Source organism: Schistocerca nitens, chromosome 1 (assembly GCF_023898315.1).
Source record: "Schistocerca nitens isolate TAMUIC-IGC-003100 chromosome 1, iqSchNite1.1, whole genome shotgun sequence".
Lineage (NCBI taxonomy): Eukaryota > Metazoa > Arthropoda > Insecta > Orthoptera > Acrididae > Schistocerca > Schistocerca nitens.
In genome coordinates, this window is record NC_064614.1 from 1,299,443,638 (window position 1) to 1,299,464,624 (window position 20,987).

Genomic DNA, 20,987 nt, shown 5'->3' on the forward strand with positions numbered 1-20,987 from the left:
AGACTTTGGTTGTGTGTATGTGAGTTGCGTTGCATTTACACGTGTGTGTATATGTGTGTGTGTGTGTGTGTGTGTGTGTGTGTTGTGTGGGTGGGTGGGTGCGTGGGTGGGTGTGGGTATGTTGTATAGTTTTGACAAAGGCTTTGTTGGCCAAAAACTAACTGTCCAATAGTCTTATTGTTGTGCCTTTCTGCGACTCGGCATCTATGCTTTATGGTGAGCAGCAACTATCATTTTCAATATGTTGTTACATTCCATCCTAGATTTCCTATTGTTTGATAGTAGAGGACAACATTGTCCAAGGAGCAGGTACTAAACATGATTACTTACATCATCCATAGCATAGTAAAAATACAATCATGAACTGATTTTTAATAAGTCTGCAGCAATATGACTGTATAGTGCAGGGGTGGCCGAGATTGTGGCTCATGGGCAATGCACTGGTATGAGCGCCAGACTGCTCAGCTTTGCTGCACATTTCCTCCACCGCCATGCCTCATTGTCTGATCGTGAGAAGGGGGGAAGAGCGGGAAACTGTGAACGCGCTGAACAATGGCAGTGCAGCTACACTGCATACGACTCGGTTTTATACTTCATATTTCTCAACAATGTAGACCACAAAGAAAACAAGTTTTCAGTATTATTTATTTTTGGCACATTGAAGACATAATTTTTATCTCATACAAACTGTTAGTGTACAGACAGGTACATACAATTTCACAGATTTTTGCATTCAAGTTGCCATGTAATCATGACTTATTTAGTTTCACTATAAAAAAAGGTTTTCTCACACAAGCATGTTGATCAAAATATTGTAGCACTTTTGGAACCTCATTATGGAGATGTGGAAACTCTACCTGAGGAAAGCAATGTACATGTCATTAAAATAGAAATTACTTTGCAGATCTATCAGTTACATCTGCCCATGCACTGGCACTGGGTCACTTTAAACTGAATTGGTAAATGGTCTCTAAAACATCTTCTCCCCCCCCCCCCTCCCAAGAAAAAGAAGAAGAAGATGTAAGATGTACAGTTCGGGAAACTATCTTTATAATTATTTCAGGGCTACAATGAATTCTTCAAACCTCATGTTTTCTTTAATGGCAGTGAGCTGAGGGAACTTGATTGTATTTATCAAAATGCTGCATAAATATTCAGCTGCCAGATTTCAAAGTGCTACAAAGACTGGCAACTTGCTTTAAACGTTCAAAAATGTAAAGTTGTGCAATTCACAAAATGAAAAAAACATTGTATCCTATGACTATAATATCAATGAGTTACTGTTGGAATCGGCCAACTCAAACGTATGACTGGGTGTCTCAAACGTATGACTGGGTGTAATACTTGAAATTGAAATGGAATGATCACATAGGCTCAGTTGTGAGTAGAGCAAATGGTAGACTTCGGTTTATTGGTGGAATACTGGATTAAGTACAATCAGTCTAGTAAAGAGATTGCTTACAAATCACTCGTGCAACTGGTTTTAGAATACTGCTCAAGTGTGTGGGACTCTCACCAGATAGAACTAACAGGGGATATTGAATGTATACAGAGAAGGGCAGCATGAACGGTCACAGGTTTGTTTGATCTGTCGGAGAGTACTGAAGGACCTGAACTGGCAGACTCTTGAAGACAGACGTAAACTATTCTGAGAAAGTTTCAAGAACTGACTTTAAATGATGACTCCAGGAATATGCTACAATCCCCTACGTTTCACTCACACAGGGACTGTGAGGATAAGATTAGAATAATTAGTGCACACCCAGACATGCTCCATATGTGACTGAAACGGGAACAAATCGTAATAAGTGGCACAGTGGGACATACCCTGTGCCATGCACCTCACTGTGGTTTGCAGAGTATAGATGTAGATGTGTCCCTTCTGTAATGTGATTTGCTTTTTAAATGCATCTCCATCAGATCAGAAAGAAGTTGTTTCTCACCTTCCAGTGTCTTAGTGTGGGCAATATGCAGTCAAGTCCACTTAAAATGCCAGTTCTTCATCCATTCAAGATGTTCTAATTTTCATTACTGCACTCTTTTTCCTTCATAAATTCAACAATAGCAAGTTTTAAATTGAAAAATTGTTCCAGGCTTGCTCCTTGACTTAACCAACATATGTCATTAATACAGGGTGTTTATAAATGAATATTGGGCTTTTAATGGTTTATAATATTTATTACATTAAACTTACAGTTATAAATGATATGTCAAATGAAAGAGCTACTCAAACAGTTTTACCAAGAGCCTTATAAATGTTCAATGTGAGCACCATTTGTCACATTGGTTGAATTTCACTGTACCCAAGCACTGGATAGGCCGCAAGAGGCCCAATGACAAGTTTTGCTTTGCATGGCCTCCATGCTTACCCGACCTGACGCCATGTGATTTTTTCCTTTGGGTTTCATCAAGGATCGTGTGTACGTGCCTCCGCTACCAGCAGACCTCCTGAATTAAGAAATCGAATTGAAGCAGCTGCTGCTACAATCATTGAAGACACACTATCAATGTTTGGGAAGAACTCGGCTATAGACTTGATGTGTGCCGTGTTACAAATGGAGCTCACATTGAACATTTATAAGGTTCTTGGTAAAACTGTTTGAGTTGCTCTTTCATTTGACATGTCATTTATAACTGTAAGTTTAGTATAATAAATATTAGAAAACGTTAAAACCCCGATATTCATTTATAAACACCCTGTATATAGAGTCCCCATACTCTTCATTCAGTTCCGTTGAATTTAGTTGCAACTGATAGAGGAATAATGCTTGCAACATCAGAAATCTTTTTATTCATGCCACCAATATCTTCAAGTGCTGCATGCCTACAAATTTAGCATAAAGTGCTTCTTGACATACTGAACAATGAATCCCATTTGTCTGTCATTGTAATTCTTTGTTCTTTTATTGTCAACTAAATTTTTAAATTATTTCTGCACAGTACTATAATACTGTCTCCTCACAAATTTGCAATACCCATCAGTTGTGCAACTGCACAATAAATATTGGGAATTCTCATCCCTCTCTTCTGTCTTTCCCATTCATTTTTAAATGAATCACTAGACTGCCTCTTTTGGTGCAAACATCCATTGGACCTTTGAGTATCCTTCACACTATGAACAAATAGCAAATGGTAAACAGTGCTGATAACATTATTCAGCCGAGCTGAAGAGAATTGTGCCATCTGGAAAATGTCACACCGCAATACTAAATTAAATGTCATGCTGTACTGAGCACTTAAAGGAAGGAATGAACAAAGGAGCTTTGGTGCACAAATTCGTCCCATGTGAAATTTGGGGCACCACAACCAGGTGTGCATAAGAAAAACTATGGATATTCAAGGAAGGAAAATGTTCACTTGTTACAAAAAGTGGTGCTGATACATGCCAAATATGCTCACCACAGTTTGCAGGATGATTTCATAGTGACCTACTTTGTTATGCACATTGAATTGCCTGCAACATAGATTACAGTGATTTCAAGAGAAGCAATGGATGGTTGCACAACTTCAAATAGTGCTACTAAATCGGAAGACATAAAATATCAAAATTACAGACAAAGCATCAACTTGACATTGCGCAGCAAACTGCGGAATTAGCACGAAAATTTGTCGATGAGATAAACAGACTTATCTTATCATTCGATAAGAAATTTGCTTGCAACTCTGACTAATCGGGATATGAAGAAGAAATGCATATTAAAGGAACCATAGAAATCACAGACATGAAGAGAATGTTTTCAAGATCAATTAATGCCTTAACACATTTGCATACAATTATGCTGACCGTTAATTTGGATCATAAATTGGCTGAAAAGTTATTTATTGTGCTCTGTCCCCTACAATTCATCCTGATGAGCATGATCTTGCATTGGTAGCAGGGAATACTTACATCACAGCAAGCAAGAGTGAAAAAATGGGCATAAGAAAACTACAGCTATGATATAAGCACTGCCTTTGACCAATAGCTGGTCAAAATAACTTGCCTTTGCTTGATTCCTGGACTGTGTATAAAAATCATACTCCTTTAGAGCAAACTATCCCACCTGAAAAGAGTGTGACATTGCAATTTGTACCACCTGGAATCACTGGACAAATTCAGCCTCTGAATGTTTATTTTTTTCCATGTCTGTAAAACATACTATCACACTATCTGCAGCTAAACCTTAAAATAGCCAGTTTCATGATAAGCATTTGGTTGCAAGCGACCACATTCCATTAGTTCTCCTGACTCCATTACACCAACACGATTCTTTAAGAGAGGATACTTAGCTGAATGCCCTGTGTGGTTTGTAACTCCCAAGGAGTTCACCTTCATCTTGATGGTGCAAACTTTTGTGATCATTGTAGTGCACCATTTTTAATTTGGTATTCATGGTGCAAGTTAATGGTTTGTTTTGAACATTTCTTGAATGTCAACAATGTCCATTTTGTGAAATGTAATACATGCATCCCATAGAAGGTTGAGCTCTGCACCTCTTGGACTCTCATTTTCTGTTGCCCTCCTGATCCACATGGTAGTTGTAGCAGCTAATATTTTTCCTGACGTAGTTGTTAACACAGCACTTTTAAATGAGCCTTACTTATGATTGAACTTGTAACTTCACACTCAAGGGGTTCCTTGTTATACTGGCCTGTAGATTCTTTCACTCTTCTTGTAGGTGTGATATTTAAATAATGGCTCTTCTGATATGCAACCCTAATGTAGATGACATGGATGTGATTACACATCTCTCTCTTCCTTAGTGGTACACAAAGCTGTTGTATTGCCTCTGCTTTCATGAAGACGCGTCATGGATTTCCATATTATCTTTTTTCTTGTTACTACTAATAACATTTTGTAGTTTATCATATTGTGAAGCAACTGTTGCACATGTTTAACAGAATTGAAATGTTGATAGGATGTGCGACTGGGACCAATGGACGGAACATCATCTGCTTCGATGGACTTGGATGAAAATATGCAGCCACAAGTAGTGTCTGGCTCGCCCCCTTCACTCGCTTCGGTACCTGAAAAGAAAGAGCGCGTCACCCCTCCTAGCTCACCTAACATCAATAACTTCTCCATGGGGCAATCCAAGTATGTAAAAAACACTTCCGTGATGAAAAATTATTTATTAAAGGTGCTTATACACGTTTGACTTTTGTTGAATATCAATACATATCTTACCCCTACATAATATATACTAGTTTTTAGACTATATAACACATCTTGTTGCTGTTTTGTGAATAACATTGTATTGTTGTGATGCTAAAAGCACAGTGAAATGACAACACTTCACAAACAAACTTAATATTGCTAACAGCTACACTGCTACACTAATAGTGGCACTCTATTATTATTTTTATTTTTTTAATTTTTTTTTTTCTCTGCATGTTTTCTAAAATGTCATCCACTGACCATCCATTAAATCGTCAGCTCGGCCATTTCTTATCACTGCTACTCCACCCTGTTCTTGATATATTCATTTGTTTTCTTAGCTCTCCTAATAATTCAGACTATGCATCTCAACATTTATCACTCGGCAGCCTTCAGTTTTAAATACATTAAAAGTCCATGTCTTACTGCAATGGGCAAAACAGATAATATGCATGTATTGTAAACTTTGCCTTTCAGATGTATCAGAAGCTTAGTTTTAAAAATAGTATTTAGTTTACCAAATGCACTCCAGACCATGTTAATTTTTCTGTTTATTTCTTCTTCTGTCCATTGAGCTGTTTTCTTCAACTACCCTGAATACAAAAACTTTTCAACAACTTCTATGATCCCACTGTTAACATCTACAATTTCATTTTTTGTGTGTTTATTGTAGATTATTTTAGATTTATTGGAGTTTATTTTCAGGCCTACTTTCAAACGTTCTTTGTCAGGTTATTCTGTTTGTTGATGAAGTTTATCTGCCTGCACTATGTGAGAACAGTAGAATGTTCTCAGAAAAATGAAGATAGTTCAGATATGTTTCGTTCAGATGTATCCCTTCTTTGTTTTCACAGTTAACAAATCTGAAACCTGTATCTAGAACTACTGACAATGAGAATAGTTTTACCGGTATGGAATCTCCATGTGTAACACCTCTTTCATTTCTAAATTTGGTTAAATACTTGTCAGATAATATGAAACATAAATTTTGGAATTGCCATTAGAGTCCATAGCATTGACGTCCAAACAGAGCACAGAATAACACAACTGATAAATGCTCAGAGAGAATCACCAGGTTCATCATGTGTCTGATGTAAAAGGGATTGCATTAAGAAGAGGGAATGTGTCATTCCACTAAAGGTAAATGAGGAGAGCTTGTCCATGGTTGCAGACTCTTAACTGCCTTTGATGGAAAGCAGCTCCACTAACAAAATGGCATAGTGCCTGGACTGGCACTGTCGATGTGAGCACGGCAGCGTCGGCTTGTGATGTGCTGTCATTAGTTTTTGGTGGGCAGTTTGAATTCCTGATGCCCACCTGGGATATCAAAGCTCTCCCTTCTGTATTCAAAATGAAGGCCCAAAGTCATTTAAGATTGTGGTTACTGCACCATGGGGGCGTGTACTAGTTTTGAATGAGGCAACAGCAAGTTGTTGGATTTAGTTAAGTCATCCTCAACTGGACACATGATACTTATGTTGACATTAGTAGAGGTGGAGGTGGTAGCAGCAGCAACAGTTAGTGTTGAATCATGTGGTAGCTGTCCAATAATAATGCCTGTGGCCTTCTTGTGGGATTCTGGTCAGCGTCTGATAGTGGCTGCAGGTGAGCATCACAAGTCGGTATGCATCACAAGTCAAGTGCTACTGAAGTTGGCGCTGTGAGGAGTGACACTCTGGTAACATTGCTAGATGGAAGTCAGGGGGGAATGAAACAAGCCTGCTTCTGAAATTATTAAAGATTGGCTGCTGCTTTGGTGAGTTTACAAAGTTTCTTTTCCTCCTGGGAAACCATGGCACCCAATGTCTAACCTAGATAATCCCTTAAGGTATAGACAGACATTCCTTGCTGGACGTAGGCCACACATGGCATGTTTATGAATTGCTGTGGTGGGTATTAGGGTTTACTGGGGTTTTGAGACTGAGGAAGAATTCTACATGGCCACAATCATTGACCAATGCTGTTCTGTAGGTTTTTCTATCATAGTCAGCTGTTATATGTGCATTTGCCTTTTTAATGTCTGCACCAAGCATGTGGTCTCATTGTTTATCTGTAGATAGAACAGTGCAGATATCAAGCAACAGGTCTATAAGATCATGTTCCTGTTCCAGGAGACGTGGAGCAGCTAGTATATTAGTTGAGGACCGTAGTTGATGCCTTTGGTTGTCATAATCTCTTACGTTGCCAATATTTATCCGTGCACCGTGACTGGTTTTGACAGCTGTGAAATGCAATATTACTATGTGTGGCTAGTACATCCACAACCATCTGCTACATTGTGGAAAAGTACAGTTCCATTAAACTGAAATTTATTCTTTGGCACAGGGATTGTTGTGGACCAATGTGTGAATACTTATTGTTTTGTGGTCCGACATTCACCACACAGCTTGCATGCCGGAATTATGTTTTCAACATCTTTGTTAATCTGTGGCCAGTAGGCATGGTGCCATTCAAACTGTGTCGTGAATGTCATCGTCCAACAGTTTCTGTGTAGCAACTGTAGCAGTTGTTCCTGGCAAGCCTGGAGGATGAATAAGCACGTTTCTTCATATAATGTGATTAGTAGGATCATAGCTGCATTTGGTGAGCACCTGAGTCTCAGTTAGAAGAATAAACACAAGCTGAAATTTTGTGTCATAGATGGATGTGCAAGCCAACCTCTGTAAAGGTAGTTCAGAACTACTTGAAACATGGTGTCTGGCTTGCCAAGAGCCAACAAATGATTAAAGTCAGTAAGAAGAAGTCATGAGAAGTATTCCTTGACTAAATAAATGTTTCACTAGCTCAACATAAGTACGGGGAAGCACAAGAAGGCTTTCCAGGAAATGCTGTTGGCCACAAATACTAACCATTCTGAAAGAGGGATGTCTCCAAAACAAACTACTGGAAATTTCACAATAGGTCACCCCAGCATTTCAGTAAGACTGCCACCACTGTCAAGTCAGTCTCTGCACCTGATCATTACTGTTCAACAATAGAGAGCTATAGGCTGGACTCCATACCTATCCATACTGAATCCTATTGTTGCTGCTTCTCCTTAGGGAATCTGGATACAGCTCTGTTTGAGGCATGTGATACTGTACTCGATCATTGTTAAATCAACTGCAATATATTCCAACACCTTAATAGTAAACCTGTAGAAATCATTCTACAATTTTTAAATACAATGTAGCAAACAAGACAGATTCATAACTGGTGGGGGGGGGGGGGGGAGGCAGTTGTAGTGATCCCCTCCCTTCAGACTACAGAAGAAGCAAGTGTACCTCAGGAGTTGTCAAAGTATTGCGTTAATGTGCATCAATAGTGGACTGCTCTTTATTTGTTGATGATGTAGTTTTTTATCCTTCTCTAACTCTGCAGCAGCAACATGTCAGTCTCAACTCAAAATTAAAAAGAGGTTGGCAGAATGGATTGTACATACTAGTGTTAAATTTTATGCATATGTGTGTGTGTGTGTGACAGAGAGTTTATTTTAATTATTTTTTTAATTTGCCTGTTTTGCAAATAAATGACACCAGTCCTAAGTTTCAAAGATTTTGTGTAGTTCCTGGCTCTCATGATTCAAAGCTCTCATGGCTATCACGCCTTAACCACAGATCTTGGACAGCAGGCAGATCACATTTGCACCAGTTCCATAAAGATTTGTGTGATCCCAGTATCTGTGTGTGTGTGTGTGTGTGTGTGTGTGTGTGTGTGTGTGTCAAGATTACAAATGCCATTCACGTTTCTGCACAGATAATGGAGCCACTTCCATCTAGTAGCAGGTGGTTTGCTGTTCAAAGAACCACCAGCATTCCAAGCCAGTCATTTGGATATGTGCAAGTCATTACCAAGTGGCTTATGGTATGAAGCATAAGCCAGCATTAAGTCAGGGTTGCAGTCAAGGATCTCACTGATTACTGAACAAGTCCCAAATTATTTTAGATTTACTGTAATATAAGGAAAACTACAATCCTCCACGTGTTTCTGATTTTATGGTTCATGAACTTTTCAGGTGAGCATAAAAACTGTGTGCAGTATTCACAGATAGAATTAAGGGGGGGGGGGACTCTTTTAAGTTCTGTGTAATGTTTTCTGGCTGTGACCTGTGGATTTATTTACTAAATGGATGTACAGTATTTTGAACTGCAGTTACAGATTATCTCAAAGACACTGGAGCAGACAAGATGCATTTAAGATGTAAAAGTCACCTGCAACTACATCATTAATGCCCTTCAGTCTACACAGTGCACCCAATCTGATTAATGTGTTTCATTTATTTGACTCTGTTCTCAACATGGAAGGGTTGATTAAGAAGATTTAATTCTGCTGAATACCAGAGCATATGGGATTTCTGGAAAACAACTGGCCAACATGGCAGCCAGGATGAATGTGGCACATATGCTGTGGTTCAGTATGTCATCCTCATGCTTGTTATCTCCTAGATGTTAATGTGTCTATGAGAAGAAGTGTGGCTAGGAGTACTGAACAGTAAGCAGTTGCTAGTAAGGTCAGCTACTTGAACACCGAGTGTTTTCTTCCACCCTTGTTGACAGTAACTCCTTCTCGCTCAACTACAAATAGTATAAAGTACAAGAGCACATCCTTTCCACTACAACATGAGGAACTTGGAGTGTGCTATACTTGTGGCATATGCATTTCAGTAGATTGTATTTTACTGTTCAGGCAAGAGCATGGAAACTGGCTTGTCCAATTATTTGCTCACCTATTTTATTCTGATCTACTTCCCATGTTATTTCAATGGTGTTGTCAGGGTGATTGGCTCATAAATGATTTTTTTTTGTAAATTATCAGCATGTCAGACTTTTTGAGTTCTTATTTTAGCCTACTTGTTGTTCTGCCCAGATTTTTAGTATGTTTTAGACGATAGATTATGCTTATACATTTTCAGTTTGAGTTTCAGTTTGTCATTATTCAGGTGAATGTGGAAAATGGGAGAAAGTGAGCGTAGTTTAAAATCAAACAGTGGAAAATCCAGGATAGAATTTTGACAATCCCGGAAAGGATAGATTGCTACTCATCATACAGAGGAGATGTTGATTTGCAAACAGGCACAACAAAAAGACTGCTATACATTTGAATTTTCAGACACAAGACTTTTATCTGAAGTAGAAAACATGCACACACTTTCACAAGCACAACTCACACACACATGAATACTGTCTCCAGCTGCTGAGGCCTTAGTATGTGCTTGTGTGAATGTGTTTTCTACTTCAGAAGAAGGCTTATGGCTGAAAGCTCAAACTCAGAGCAGTCTTTTTGTTGTGCCTGTCTTTAACTGAGTTTGTATATTATGCCCATTAAACCTTACACCTTTGAACGTCATTTGACTGTGATTATTTTTGTGAGGGACTGACAACCTCTATGTATAATTTCCTAAATCCCACACACACAATCATTTTTATGTTGGTTCTGGATTATAATAATGAATGACCATAAAACTGCTGTTATGTTGGTTCACAATTTCCTGTACTTGGAATACCTTTTTCACTGATCTTTCAACAGCTTTCCTGTGAAATCCTTATACGAGGTGATTCAAACGAAAACCTTAAAAGTGCTCTAATATTTCTAATTGTAACAATCAACAAAAAACTTAGAAGTCATTTTTTGACATAGTCTCCCTGACACTAAATGCATGTATTCCACAGATTTAGAAGTGCATACACACCACGATGAAAGAATTCTTTTGGTTGCATGCATAACCAGTCATGCACCGTGGTTTTCACCTCTTTGTCGCTTCTGAAATGCCTCCCTCCCATTGCTTCTTTGAGTGCACTGAACAGATGAAAGTCACTAGGAGCAAGGTCTGGTGAATAAGGAGGATGTTCCAGACATTTGGATTTAATTTCCTGAATAGTCTCGACAGTCTTATCGATTGTACGTGCTCAGGTGTTGTCATGCTGTAGAAATACTCCTGAAGTCACAAGTCCTTTGTTTACTCCTGACTGTAGGGCGAAGTTGACTTTTAAGCATGTCTGAATAAGAAGTGCTGGTTACCAGCACTCCCCCATCCATGTAAAGCTCCAAAATTATACCAATTGCATCAAAGAAGAGAATAAGATGTTTCAGCAGACGGGTGAGTGTAGAATTTTTTTGGTTTCAGCGATGAACTATGGCACCATTCCTTGCTTGACCTTTTCTTGTCTGGTTGGTGTCACTGGACCCTAATATCACCTGTAACAATTTTTCCCTGAAATGAATCACCTTTGATGTGGAAACAATGCAAAAGTTCATCACAGGCACATCAACTTGACGGTCTTTCAATTCAGCTGTCAATTGACATGGCACCCATCCTGCAGAGCTCTTATTGAAGTGCTGTATATTGTGAACAATATTCTGCTTTATACCAACACTGATCTTCAAACTTTTATCTATTTCATTCAGAGTTACATGTCTGTTCTCCTTCTCCTTGTGACAAAAAGCGGATTACAGAGTACCTGATGGCTCCACACAAAAGTTTTGTCTCAAGTACAGATAGTGTTGAGGATCAGTGGACAAAGTTCAGAACCATCGTACAATATGCGTTAGATGAGTATGGTCCAAGCAAGATTGTAAGAAATGGAAAAGAGCCACCGTGGTACAGCAACCGAGTTAGGAAACTGCTGCGGAAGCAAAGGGAACTTCACAGCAAACATAAACATAGCCAAAGCCTTGCAGACAAACAAAAATTACGCGAAGCAAAATGTAGTGTGAGGAGGGCTATGCGAGAGGCGTTCAATGAATTCGAAAGTAAAGTTCTATGTACTGACTTGGCAGAAAATCCTAAGAAATTTTGGTCTTATGTCAAAGCAGTAGGTGGATCAAAACAAAATGTCCAGACACTCTGTGACCAAAATGGTACTGAAACAGAGGATGACAGACTAAAGGCCGAAATACTAAATGTCTTTTTCCAAAGCTGTTTCACAGAGGAAGACTGCACTGTAGTTCCTTCTGTAGATTGTTGCACAGATGACAAAATGGTACATATCGAAATAGACGACAGAGGGATAGAGAAACAATTAAAATCGCTCAAAAGAGGAAAGGCCGTTGGACCTGTTCGATTTTACACAGAGTACGCGAAGGAACTTGCCCCCCTTCTTGCAGCGGTGTACCGTAGGTCTCTAGAAGAGCGTAGCGTTCCAAAGGATTGGAAAAGGGCACGGGTCATCCCCGTTTTCAAGAAGGGACGTCAAACAGATGTGCAGAACTATAGACCTATATCTCTAACATCGATCAGTTGTAGAATTTTGGAACACGTATTATGTTCGAGTATAATGAGTTTTCTGGAGACTAGAAATCTACTCTGTAGGAATCAGCATGGGTTTAGAAAAAGACGGTCGTGTGAAACCCAGCTCGCGCTATTCGTTCACAAGACTCAGAGGGCCATAGACACGGGTTCATAGGTAGCTGCCGTGTTTCTTGACTTCCGCAAGGCGTTCGATACAGTTCCCCACAGTCGTTTAATGAACAAAGTAAGAGCATATGGACTATCAGACCAATTGTGTGATTGGATTGAAGAGTTCCTAGATAACAGAACGCAGCATGTCATTCTCAATGGAGAGAAGTCTTCCGAAGTAAGAGTTGTTTCAGGTATGCCACAGGGGAGTGTCATAGGACCGTTGCTATTCACAATATACATAAATGACCTTGTGGGTGACATCGGAAGTTCACTGAGGCTTTTTGCAGATGATGCTGTGGTGTATCGAGAGGTTGTAACAATGGAAAATTGTACTGAAATGCAGGAGGATCTGCAGCGAATTGATGCATGGTGCAGGGAATGGCAATTGAATCTCAATGTAGACAAGTGTAATGTGCTGCGAATACATATAAAGATAGTTCCCTTATCATTTAGCTACAAAATAGCAGGTTAGCAACTGGAAGCAGTTAATTGCATAAATTATCTGGGAGTACGCATTAGGAGTGATTTAAAATGGAATGATCATATAAAGTTGATCGTCGGTAAAGCAGATGCCAGACTGAGAGTCATTGGAAGAGTCCTAAGGAAATGCAATCTGAAAACAAAGGAAGTAGGTTACAGTACGCTTGTTCGCCCACTGCTTGAATACTGCTCAGCAGTGTGGGATCCGTACCAGATAGAGTTGATAGAAGAGAGAGAGAAGATCCAACGGAGAGCAGCGCGCTTCGTTACAGGATCATTTAGTAATCGCGAAAGCGTTACGGAGATGACAGATAAACTCCAGTGGAAGACTCTGCAGGAGAGACGCTCAGTAGCTCGGTATGGGCTTTTGTTAAAGTTTCGAGAACATACCTTCACCGAAGAGTCAAGCAGTATATTGCTCCCTCCTACGTATATCTCGCGAAGAGACCATGAGGATAAAATCAGAGAGATTAGAGCCCACACAGAAGCATACTGACAATCCTTCTTTCCACGAACAATGCAAGACTGGAATAGAAGGGAGAACCGATAGAGGTACTCAGGGTACCCTCCGCCGCACACCGTCAGGTGGCTTGTGGAGTATGGATGTAGATGTAGATGTAGAAGCTTCTCCACTAGTGCAATGTCCTCATCTGCCACTATGCGTTGAGCCTGTCCTGCTCTTGGGGCATCCTCCACAGAAGTTACACCACTTTTAAACTTCCTGTACCATGTGAGTGAATCACTGTACTACACTGTCAGTCTGTGATGAATTTTGATTGGTTTGCCATATTCATGAGAAAAACAACGCATTACAGATTGCTGCTCAATTGCAGTGCATGTTGACAATGTTGTAATATGTTGTAATATGTCAATCAGGTGACCAGTTATACATTGTTGCAGTTTCTGTATTTAATTGTCATACATGATTTATATTGATTAGCTACTATATTACAGCCACAAACCCAGTAGAACAAATACTGTCATTGATTCTGATCTGTGTAATCTTAACTCCATATTAAGAACTACAGTACACTGTTGTTTATGATTTGTTTATTGTCTTTTTTAGGGATCAGCAGCTGTTGCTGCAGACACAGCAACAGCAGCCACAAACCCAGCAACAAACACAGCAACAATTTCTAGTGCAGCAACAGCAGCAGCAGCAACAACAGCAGCAGCAGCAACAACAACAACAGTTGCAACAGCAGCAGCAACAACAGCAGCAGCAGCAATCATCAGTATTACAACAACTGCCTCAGCAACAACTTCAGCAGACACTTCAGGAACCAATGGAACTGCAGTTAGATTTCTGGCTGGGTGCTGTCTTAAGTGGGAAAGCTGCAGATTTTACACAGCCCCAAGGTAAAGGAAAGGGTGACTCAACAAAATCAACACTGAAGATGACGTTTCGTAATCTTCAAGTTCAGCGACTTCCATCAGCTGGCGAACATCCAAACCAGTACTTCATTATGAGCTATTCCACCAAAGAGAAGAAACAAAAAAGTGAGTCCTAGTGGTACTTTATGAGAAATACCCATCATGTGTCTTATAACAAGAGAAGTGCACTGTTATTTACAATTTGGTAATTATAGACAGCAGCTCTGATATTTTGCAATAATCTTGTAGTTTTCTCTCTTCCATAATCATGATGATTAATAATTTTGCAAATCAATTTTCTCTTAAGAGAATAAAAAAAACTATAATTTCCAGCTGTGAATAAGGTCTCACAGTAGAGACCCAAAGTAATTTGTAGGAAGATATAAAACCAGGTAATATAAAATACCTGTTGAATGAGGATCATGAATCATGAAGTTGTCCATACACAGAAAACCTCACAAGACAAAGTAATTATGCTCCCACCTCTTTTTGCCATTGGTAGAATTTTTTTTGCGATGCAATAGTGTCTTTAGAAACTATATGTACTAACAAACAATTGAATTACTGGCACAGCAGGTAGAACTATTTTTCATCCTGTCAATACTGACAACTCATTATGACATTAGCTCCACGAGACACAATGAACACTGAGTAATTATCATGACCTGTGACTGCTCATGTGCTCCCCATGACTCACAAATATTGCTCTGGATACAAGGTGCACACATGTCTCTCTCAGTAGCGTCCCAGATGTCCTGAGTAGGATTGAGGCAGGATGGCCTGAGGAACCACACAGATACCTACATCTTTGGAGAGTTTTTCAATTAGTCAGGTACACTTCTGAAGGGGTGGGATGCCACATAGCCCTGTTGAAGGCACAGGTTGGCTGTGGGGTGGAGTAGGTGAACAAACTGATGCACATGATTGGGCAGTAGGTTCCTGTATCCTTCAGCACTGTGTGACCATGGCAGATGTAACAGGGGCCCCACTGTATTCCTTGTAAACATACCGAACTTGATAATACCTCCACCATCCCTGCAAAACATTATTTGTGCTCTGCCATGAACAAATACAGGGTGAGTCAAAAAGGACTTTACAACTTTGGACTGATACAGAAATTTATTGAGATAACTTACAGCATCAGTAGATGTGTCATTTTGTAGCAAACAACCTCAAGTTTGACTTACATAGTGCATCAATACCCCGTCCTGTCACGAGGAGTGCCTGCATAGTGCATGGTTAAAAATGGCTACTTTCACTGGTGTGGGAAATGCTCACTATGTCTTTTGGTTTCATGAAACAAACTCTGCAATAAGTGTTCAGTGTAAATTTCATACCGAATATGCTAAACAACATCCACCCAGGCCTACAATTTACTTTTGCCATAGGAACTTTGTTGAGACAGGTTGTTCATTGCAACATGACAAATCACCAGGTCACCTGCATGTTTATGATTATGTCAAACATGTTAGGGAGAGCTTTGTTCACAGTCCACAAAAATTAATACGATTTGCATCTTGCAAAACCAGCATTCCACAAAAGACTGTTAGACAAGTACTGTGTAGATGTTTATGCTTGAAATCATACAGGTTCACAATGGCACAGCACATTAGTGATGCAGATGATACTCATGAGGAATTCTGTGTGGAAATCTTGCATCAGATAGAGGACGACGAGACATTCATGAACACAATTGTCTTCAGCATTGAGTCAACATTTCATATCAGTGACATGGTGAATATCTGCAGCTGCAGAACATGGGACAGTGAAAATCCACATGCAACCCTGTAACATGTGTATGACAGCCCCAAAGTTAATGTGTTTTGTGAACTGAAAGGTTATGGCCCTTTCTTCTTCATGAAGAAAACTGTCACTGGTATTGTGTACCTGGATACACTTGAAAACTTTTTAATTCAGCAGATTGATGAAGATGACTGAGATGGAATGGTTTACTACCAGCAAGACTGTGCACTCCCTCACTTCCTTATGAAAGTTTGAGATTTCCTCCATAATCGCGTCCTGGTTTGGAGGATTGGCCATGAAGGGCCAATCGCATGGCCGCCTCACTCCCCATATGTGACACCACTGGATTTCTTTCTCTAGGGTTTCATTAAAGCCCGTGTGTATGTTTTACACTGTTGTTGTTGTTGTGGTATTCAGTCCTGATACTGGTTTGATGCAGCTCTCCATGCTACTCTATCCTGTGCAAGCTTCTTCGTCTCCCAGTATCTACTGCAGCCTACATCCTTCTGAATCTGCTTAGTGTATTCATCTCTTCGTCTCCCTCTATGATTTTTACCCTCCACACTGCCCTCCAGTACTAAATTGGTGATCCCTTGATGCCTCAGAACATGTCCTACCAACCGATCCCTTCTTCTAGTCAAGTTGTGCCACAAACTCCTCACCGAGTGAGGTGGCGCATTGGTTAGACACTGGACTCGCATTCGGGAGGACGATGGTTCAATCCCGTGTCCGGCCATCCTGACTTAGATTTTCCATGATTTCCCTAAATCACTCCAGGCAAATGCCGGGATGCTTCCTTTGAAAGGGCACAGCCGACTTCCTTCCCCGTCCTTCCCTAATCCAATGAGACCGATGACTTCGCTGTCTGGTCTCCTTCCCCAAACAACCCAACCCAACAAACTCCTATTCTCCCCAATTCTATTCAATACCTCCTCATTAGTTATGTGATCTACCCATCTAATCTTCAGCATTATTCTGTAGCACCACATTTGGAAAGCTTCTATTCTCTTCTTCTTGTCTAAACTAGTTATCGTCCATGTTTCACTTCCATACATGGCTACACTCCATACAAATACTTTCAGAAACAATTTCCTGACGCTTAAATCTGTACTCGATGTTAACAAATTTCTCTTCTTCAGAAACGCTTTCCTTGCCATTGCCAGTCTACATTTTATATCCTCTCTACTTCGACATCCATCAGTTATTTTGCTCTCCAAATAGCAAAACTCATTTACTACTTTAAGCGTCTCATTTCCTAATCTAATTCCCTCAGCATCACCTGACTTAATTCGACTACATTCCATTATCCTTGTTTTGCTTTTGTTGATGTTCATCTTATACACTCCTTTCAAGACACTGTCCATTCCGCTCAACTGCTCTTCCAAGTCCTTTGCTGCGTCTGACACAATTACAATTTCATCGGCGAACCTTAATGTTTTTATTTCTTCTCCATGGATTTTAATGCCTACTCTGAACTTTTCTTTTGTTTCCTTTACTGCTTGCTCAATATACAGATTGAACAACATTCGAGATAGGCTACAACCCTTGCATACTCCCTTCCCAGCCACTGCTTCCCTTTCATGCCCCTTGACCCTTATAACTGCCATCTGGTTTCTGTACAAATTGTAAATAGCCTTTCGTTCCCTGTATTTTACCCCTGCCACCTTCAGAATTTGGAAGACAGTATTCCAGTCAACATTTTCAAAAGCTTTCTGTAAGTCTACAAATGCTAGAAACGTAGGTTTGCCTTTCCTTAATCCTTCTTCTAAGATAAGTTGTAGGGTCAGTATTGCCTCACGTGTTCCAATTTTTCTACGGAATCCAAACTGATCTTCTCCGAGGTTGGCTTCTAACAGTTTTTCCATTCGTCTCTAAGGAATTCGCATTAGCATTTTGCAGCCGCGACTTATTAACCTGATAGTTTGGTAATTTTCACATCTGTCAACACCTGCTTTCTTTGGGATTGGAATTATTACATTCTACTTGAAGTCTGAGGGTATTTCGCCTATCTCATACATCTTGCTCACCAGATGGTAAAGTTTTGTCAGGGCTCTCTCTCCTAAGGCTGCCGGTAGTTCTAATAAAATGTTGTCTACTCTCAGGGCCTTGTATCGATTTAGGTCTTTCAGTACTCTGTCAAACTCTTCACGCAGTATCATATCTCCCATTTCATCTTCATCTACTTACTCTTCCATTTCCATAACATTGTCCTCAAGTACATAGCCCTTTTATAAACCCTCTATATACTCCTTCCACCTTTCTGCTTTCCCTTCTTTGCTTACAACTGGGTTTCCATGTGAGCCCTTGATATTCATACATGTGGTTCTCTTTTCTCCAAAAGTCTCTTTAATTTTCCTACAGGCAGTACCTATCTTACCCCTAGTGAGATATGCCTCCACATCCTTACATTTGTCCTCTAGCCATCCCTGCTTAGCCATTTTGCACTTCCTGTCAATCTCATTTTTGAGACGTTTGTATTCCTTTTTGCCTGCTTCATTTACTGCATTTTTATATTTTCTCCTTTCATCAATTAAATTCATAATCTCTTCTGTTGCCCAAGGATTTCTACTAGCCCTCGTCTTTTTACCTACTTGATCCTCTGCTGCCTTCACTATTTCATCCCTCAAAGCTACCCATTCTTCTTCTACTGTATTTCTTTCCCCCATTCCTGTCAATTGTTCCCTTATGCTCTCCCTGAAACTCTGTACAACCTCTGGTTCTTTCAGTTAAGCCAGGTCCAATCTCCGTAAATTCCCACCTTTTTGCAGTTTGTTCAGTTTTAATCTACAGTTCACAACCAATAAATTGTGGTCAGAGTCCACATCTGCCCCTGGAATGTCTTACAATTTAAAACCTGGTTCCTAAATCTCTGTCTTACCATTATATAATCTGTCTGAAACCTGTCAGTATCTCCAGGCTTCTTCCATGTATATAACCTTCTTTTATGATTCCTGAACCAAGTGTTAGCTATGATTAAGTTATGCTCTGTGCAAAAGTCTACCAGGCGGCTTCCTCTTTCATTTCTTAGCCCTAATCCATATTCACCTACTATGTTTCCTTCTCTTCCTTTTCATACTGTTGAATTCCAGTCACCCATGACTATTAAATTTTCATCTCCCTTCACTACCTGAATAATTTCTTTTATCTCGTCATACATTTCATCAATTTCTTCATCATCTGCTGAGCTAGTTGGCATATAAACTTGTACTACTGTAGTAGGTGTGGGCTTCGTGTCTATCTTGGCCACAATAATGCATTCACTATGCTGTTTGTAGTAGCTTACCTGCACTCCTATTTTGTTTATTCATTATTAAACCTACTCCTGCATTACCCCTATTTGATTTTGTATTTATAACTCTGTATTCACCTGACCAAAAGTCTTGTTCCTCCTGCCACCGAACTTCACTAATTCCCACTATATCTAACTTTAACCTATCCATTTCCATTTTTAAATTTTCTAACCTACCTGCCCGATTAAGGGATCTGACATTGCACACTCCGATCCATAGAACGCCAGTTTTCTTTCTCCTGATAACGACGTCCTCTTGAGTAGTCCCCGCCCGGAGATCCGAATGGGGGACTATTTTACCTCCGGAATATTTTACCCAAGAGGATGCCATCGTCATTAAACCATACAGTAAAGCTGCATGCCCTTGGGAAAAATTACGGCTGTTGTTTCTCCTTGCTTTCAGCTGTTTGCAGTACCACAACAGCAAGGCTGTTTTGGTTAGCGTTACAAGGCCAGATCAGTCAGTCATCCAGACTGTTGCCCCTGCAACTACTGGAAAGGCCGCTGCCCCTTTTCAGGAACCACACATTTGTCTGGCCTCTCAACAGATACCCCTCCATTGTGGTTGCGCCTACGGTACGGCTATCTGTATCGCTGAGGCACGCAAGCCTCCCCACCGACGGCAAGGTCCATGGTTCATAGGGTTTTACACTACCAGACAATTTAGATGACCTTAAAAACTGGATCTATGCTGCCATTGCATGACTTACACCTGATTTTCCACAATGAGCATGGGGTGAAATTGATTACCAGTGGGATGTTTGCCACATTACAAACAGTCGCATTGAACCAAAATGACACTTTTGTGTGAAACTTGAGGTGGTTATTACAAAATGACATATCAACCAATTCTGTAAATTATCTCAATAAATTTCTATACGATTATAAAGTTGTAAGGTCCCTTTTGACTCACCCTGTACTAATGCATATGCAGTTGATCGCTCAATGAAGTCTTTTTCCGTGCTTATATCTGTGCTCTGTGATATGTGGTGAGCACAGGTAAACATGTCTGGTGGTACTTTTGTATCCCGTGGCAAGGAGGCGGTTTGGGATGGTGTGGCAGCTCATATGGTGAAGGAGTCCATTACTGAATTACCAAATGCTTTGCTTGATTTTTGCCAGTCTCTTTGTTACAACAGTCTGTGATTTTAAACAGCATCCTCTCTCAAAACCTTACTGCCCATGGCAGCTGACTAAAAGAGAGGTAATTTTTTCATATCTTGAAGGGTGCACTCAAGAGTGTGGCAAGTAAACACTCCAGGGCCTTTCACGACTTTCGAGATAGAGGCATTCACAGTGTGGCTGTGATGATAGTGTGTACCTTGTCCATCCTGCATTCAACTGTCATGCTGATGGCCACATAAGGTCTGACAATATCTTGAGTAATGTTAGAAGACACAAAATTCCAACTGTCATGATGACAGGAGTTCTCTCTCTCTCACACCTAACCCCCCCCCCCCCCAACCCCCGCGCCCCCTGTAGTAACACTGTTCACGTTTACGTCGCACTTCACTTATCGTAGACCAGGACTGTGTCCTAGGCATGCCCGATGTTAACTGACTGGGCACGGCCCGTGCTGCCGGAGT

At 40.2% G+C, this 20,987-nt stretch overlaps 1 protein-coding gene across 7 annotated transcripts in view; it reads left to right on the forward strand.

The window, feature by feature from the left end:
• Positions 1-20,987, forward strand: part of LOC126202245 (phosphofurin acidic cluster sorting protein 2) — a 732,246-nt gene that overhangs the window by 678,077 nt on the left and 33,182 nt on the right. For all 7 annotated transcript variants that reach the window (XM_049936847.1, XM_049936849.1, XM_049936850.1 and 4 more), the window contains 2 exons: positions 4,899-5,077; positions 14,062-14,495. In XM_049936847.1, coding sequence (XP_049792804.1) covers positions 4,899-5,077; positions 14,062-14,495 — 613 coding nt within the window. The remainder of the gene's footprint in view (positions 1-4,898; positions 5,078-14,061; positions 14,496-20,987) is intronic.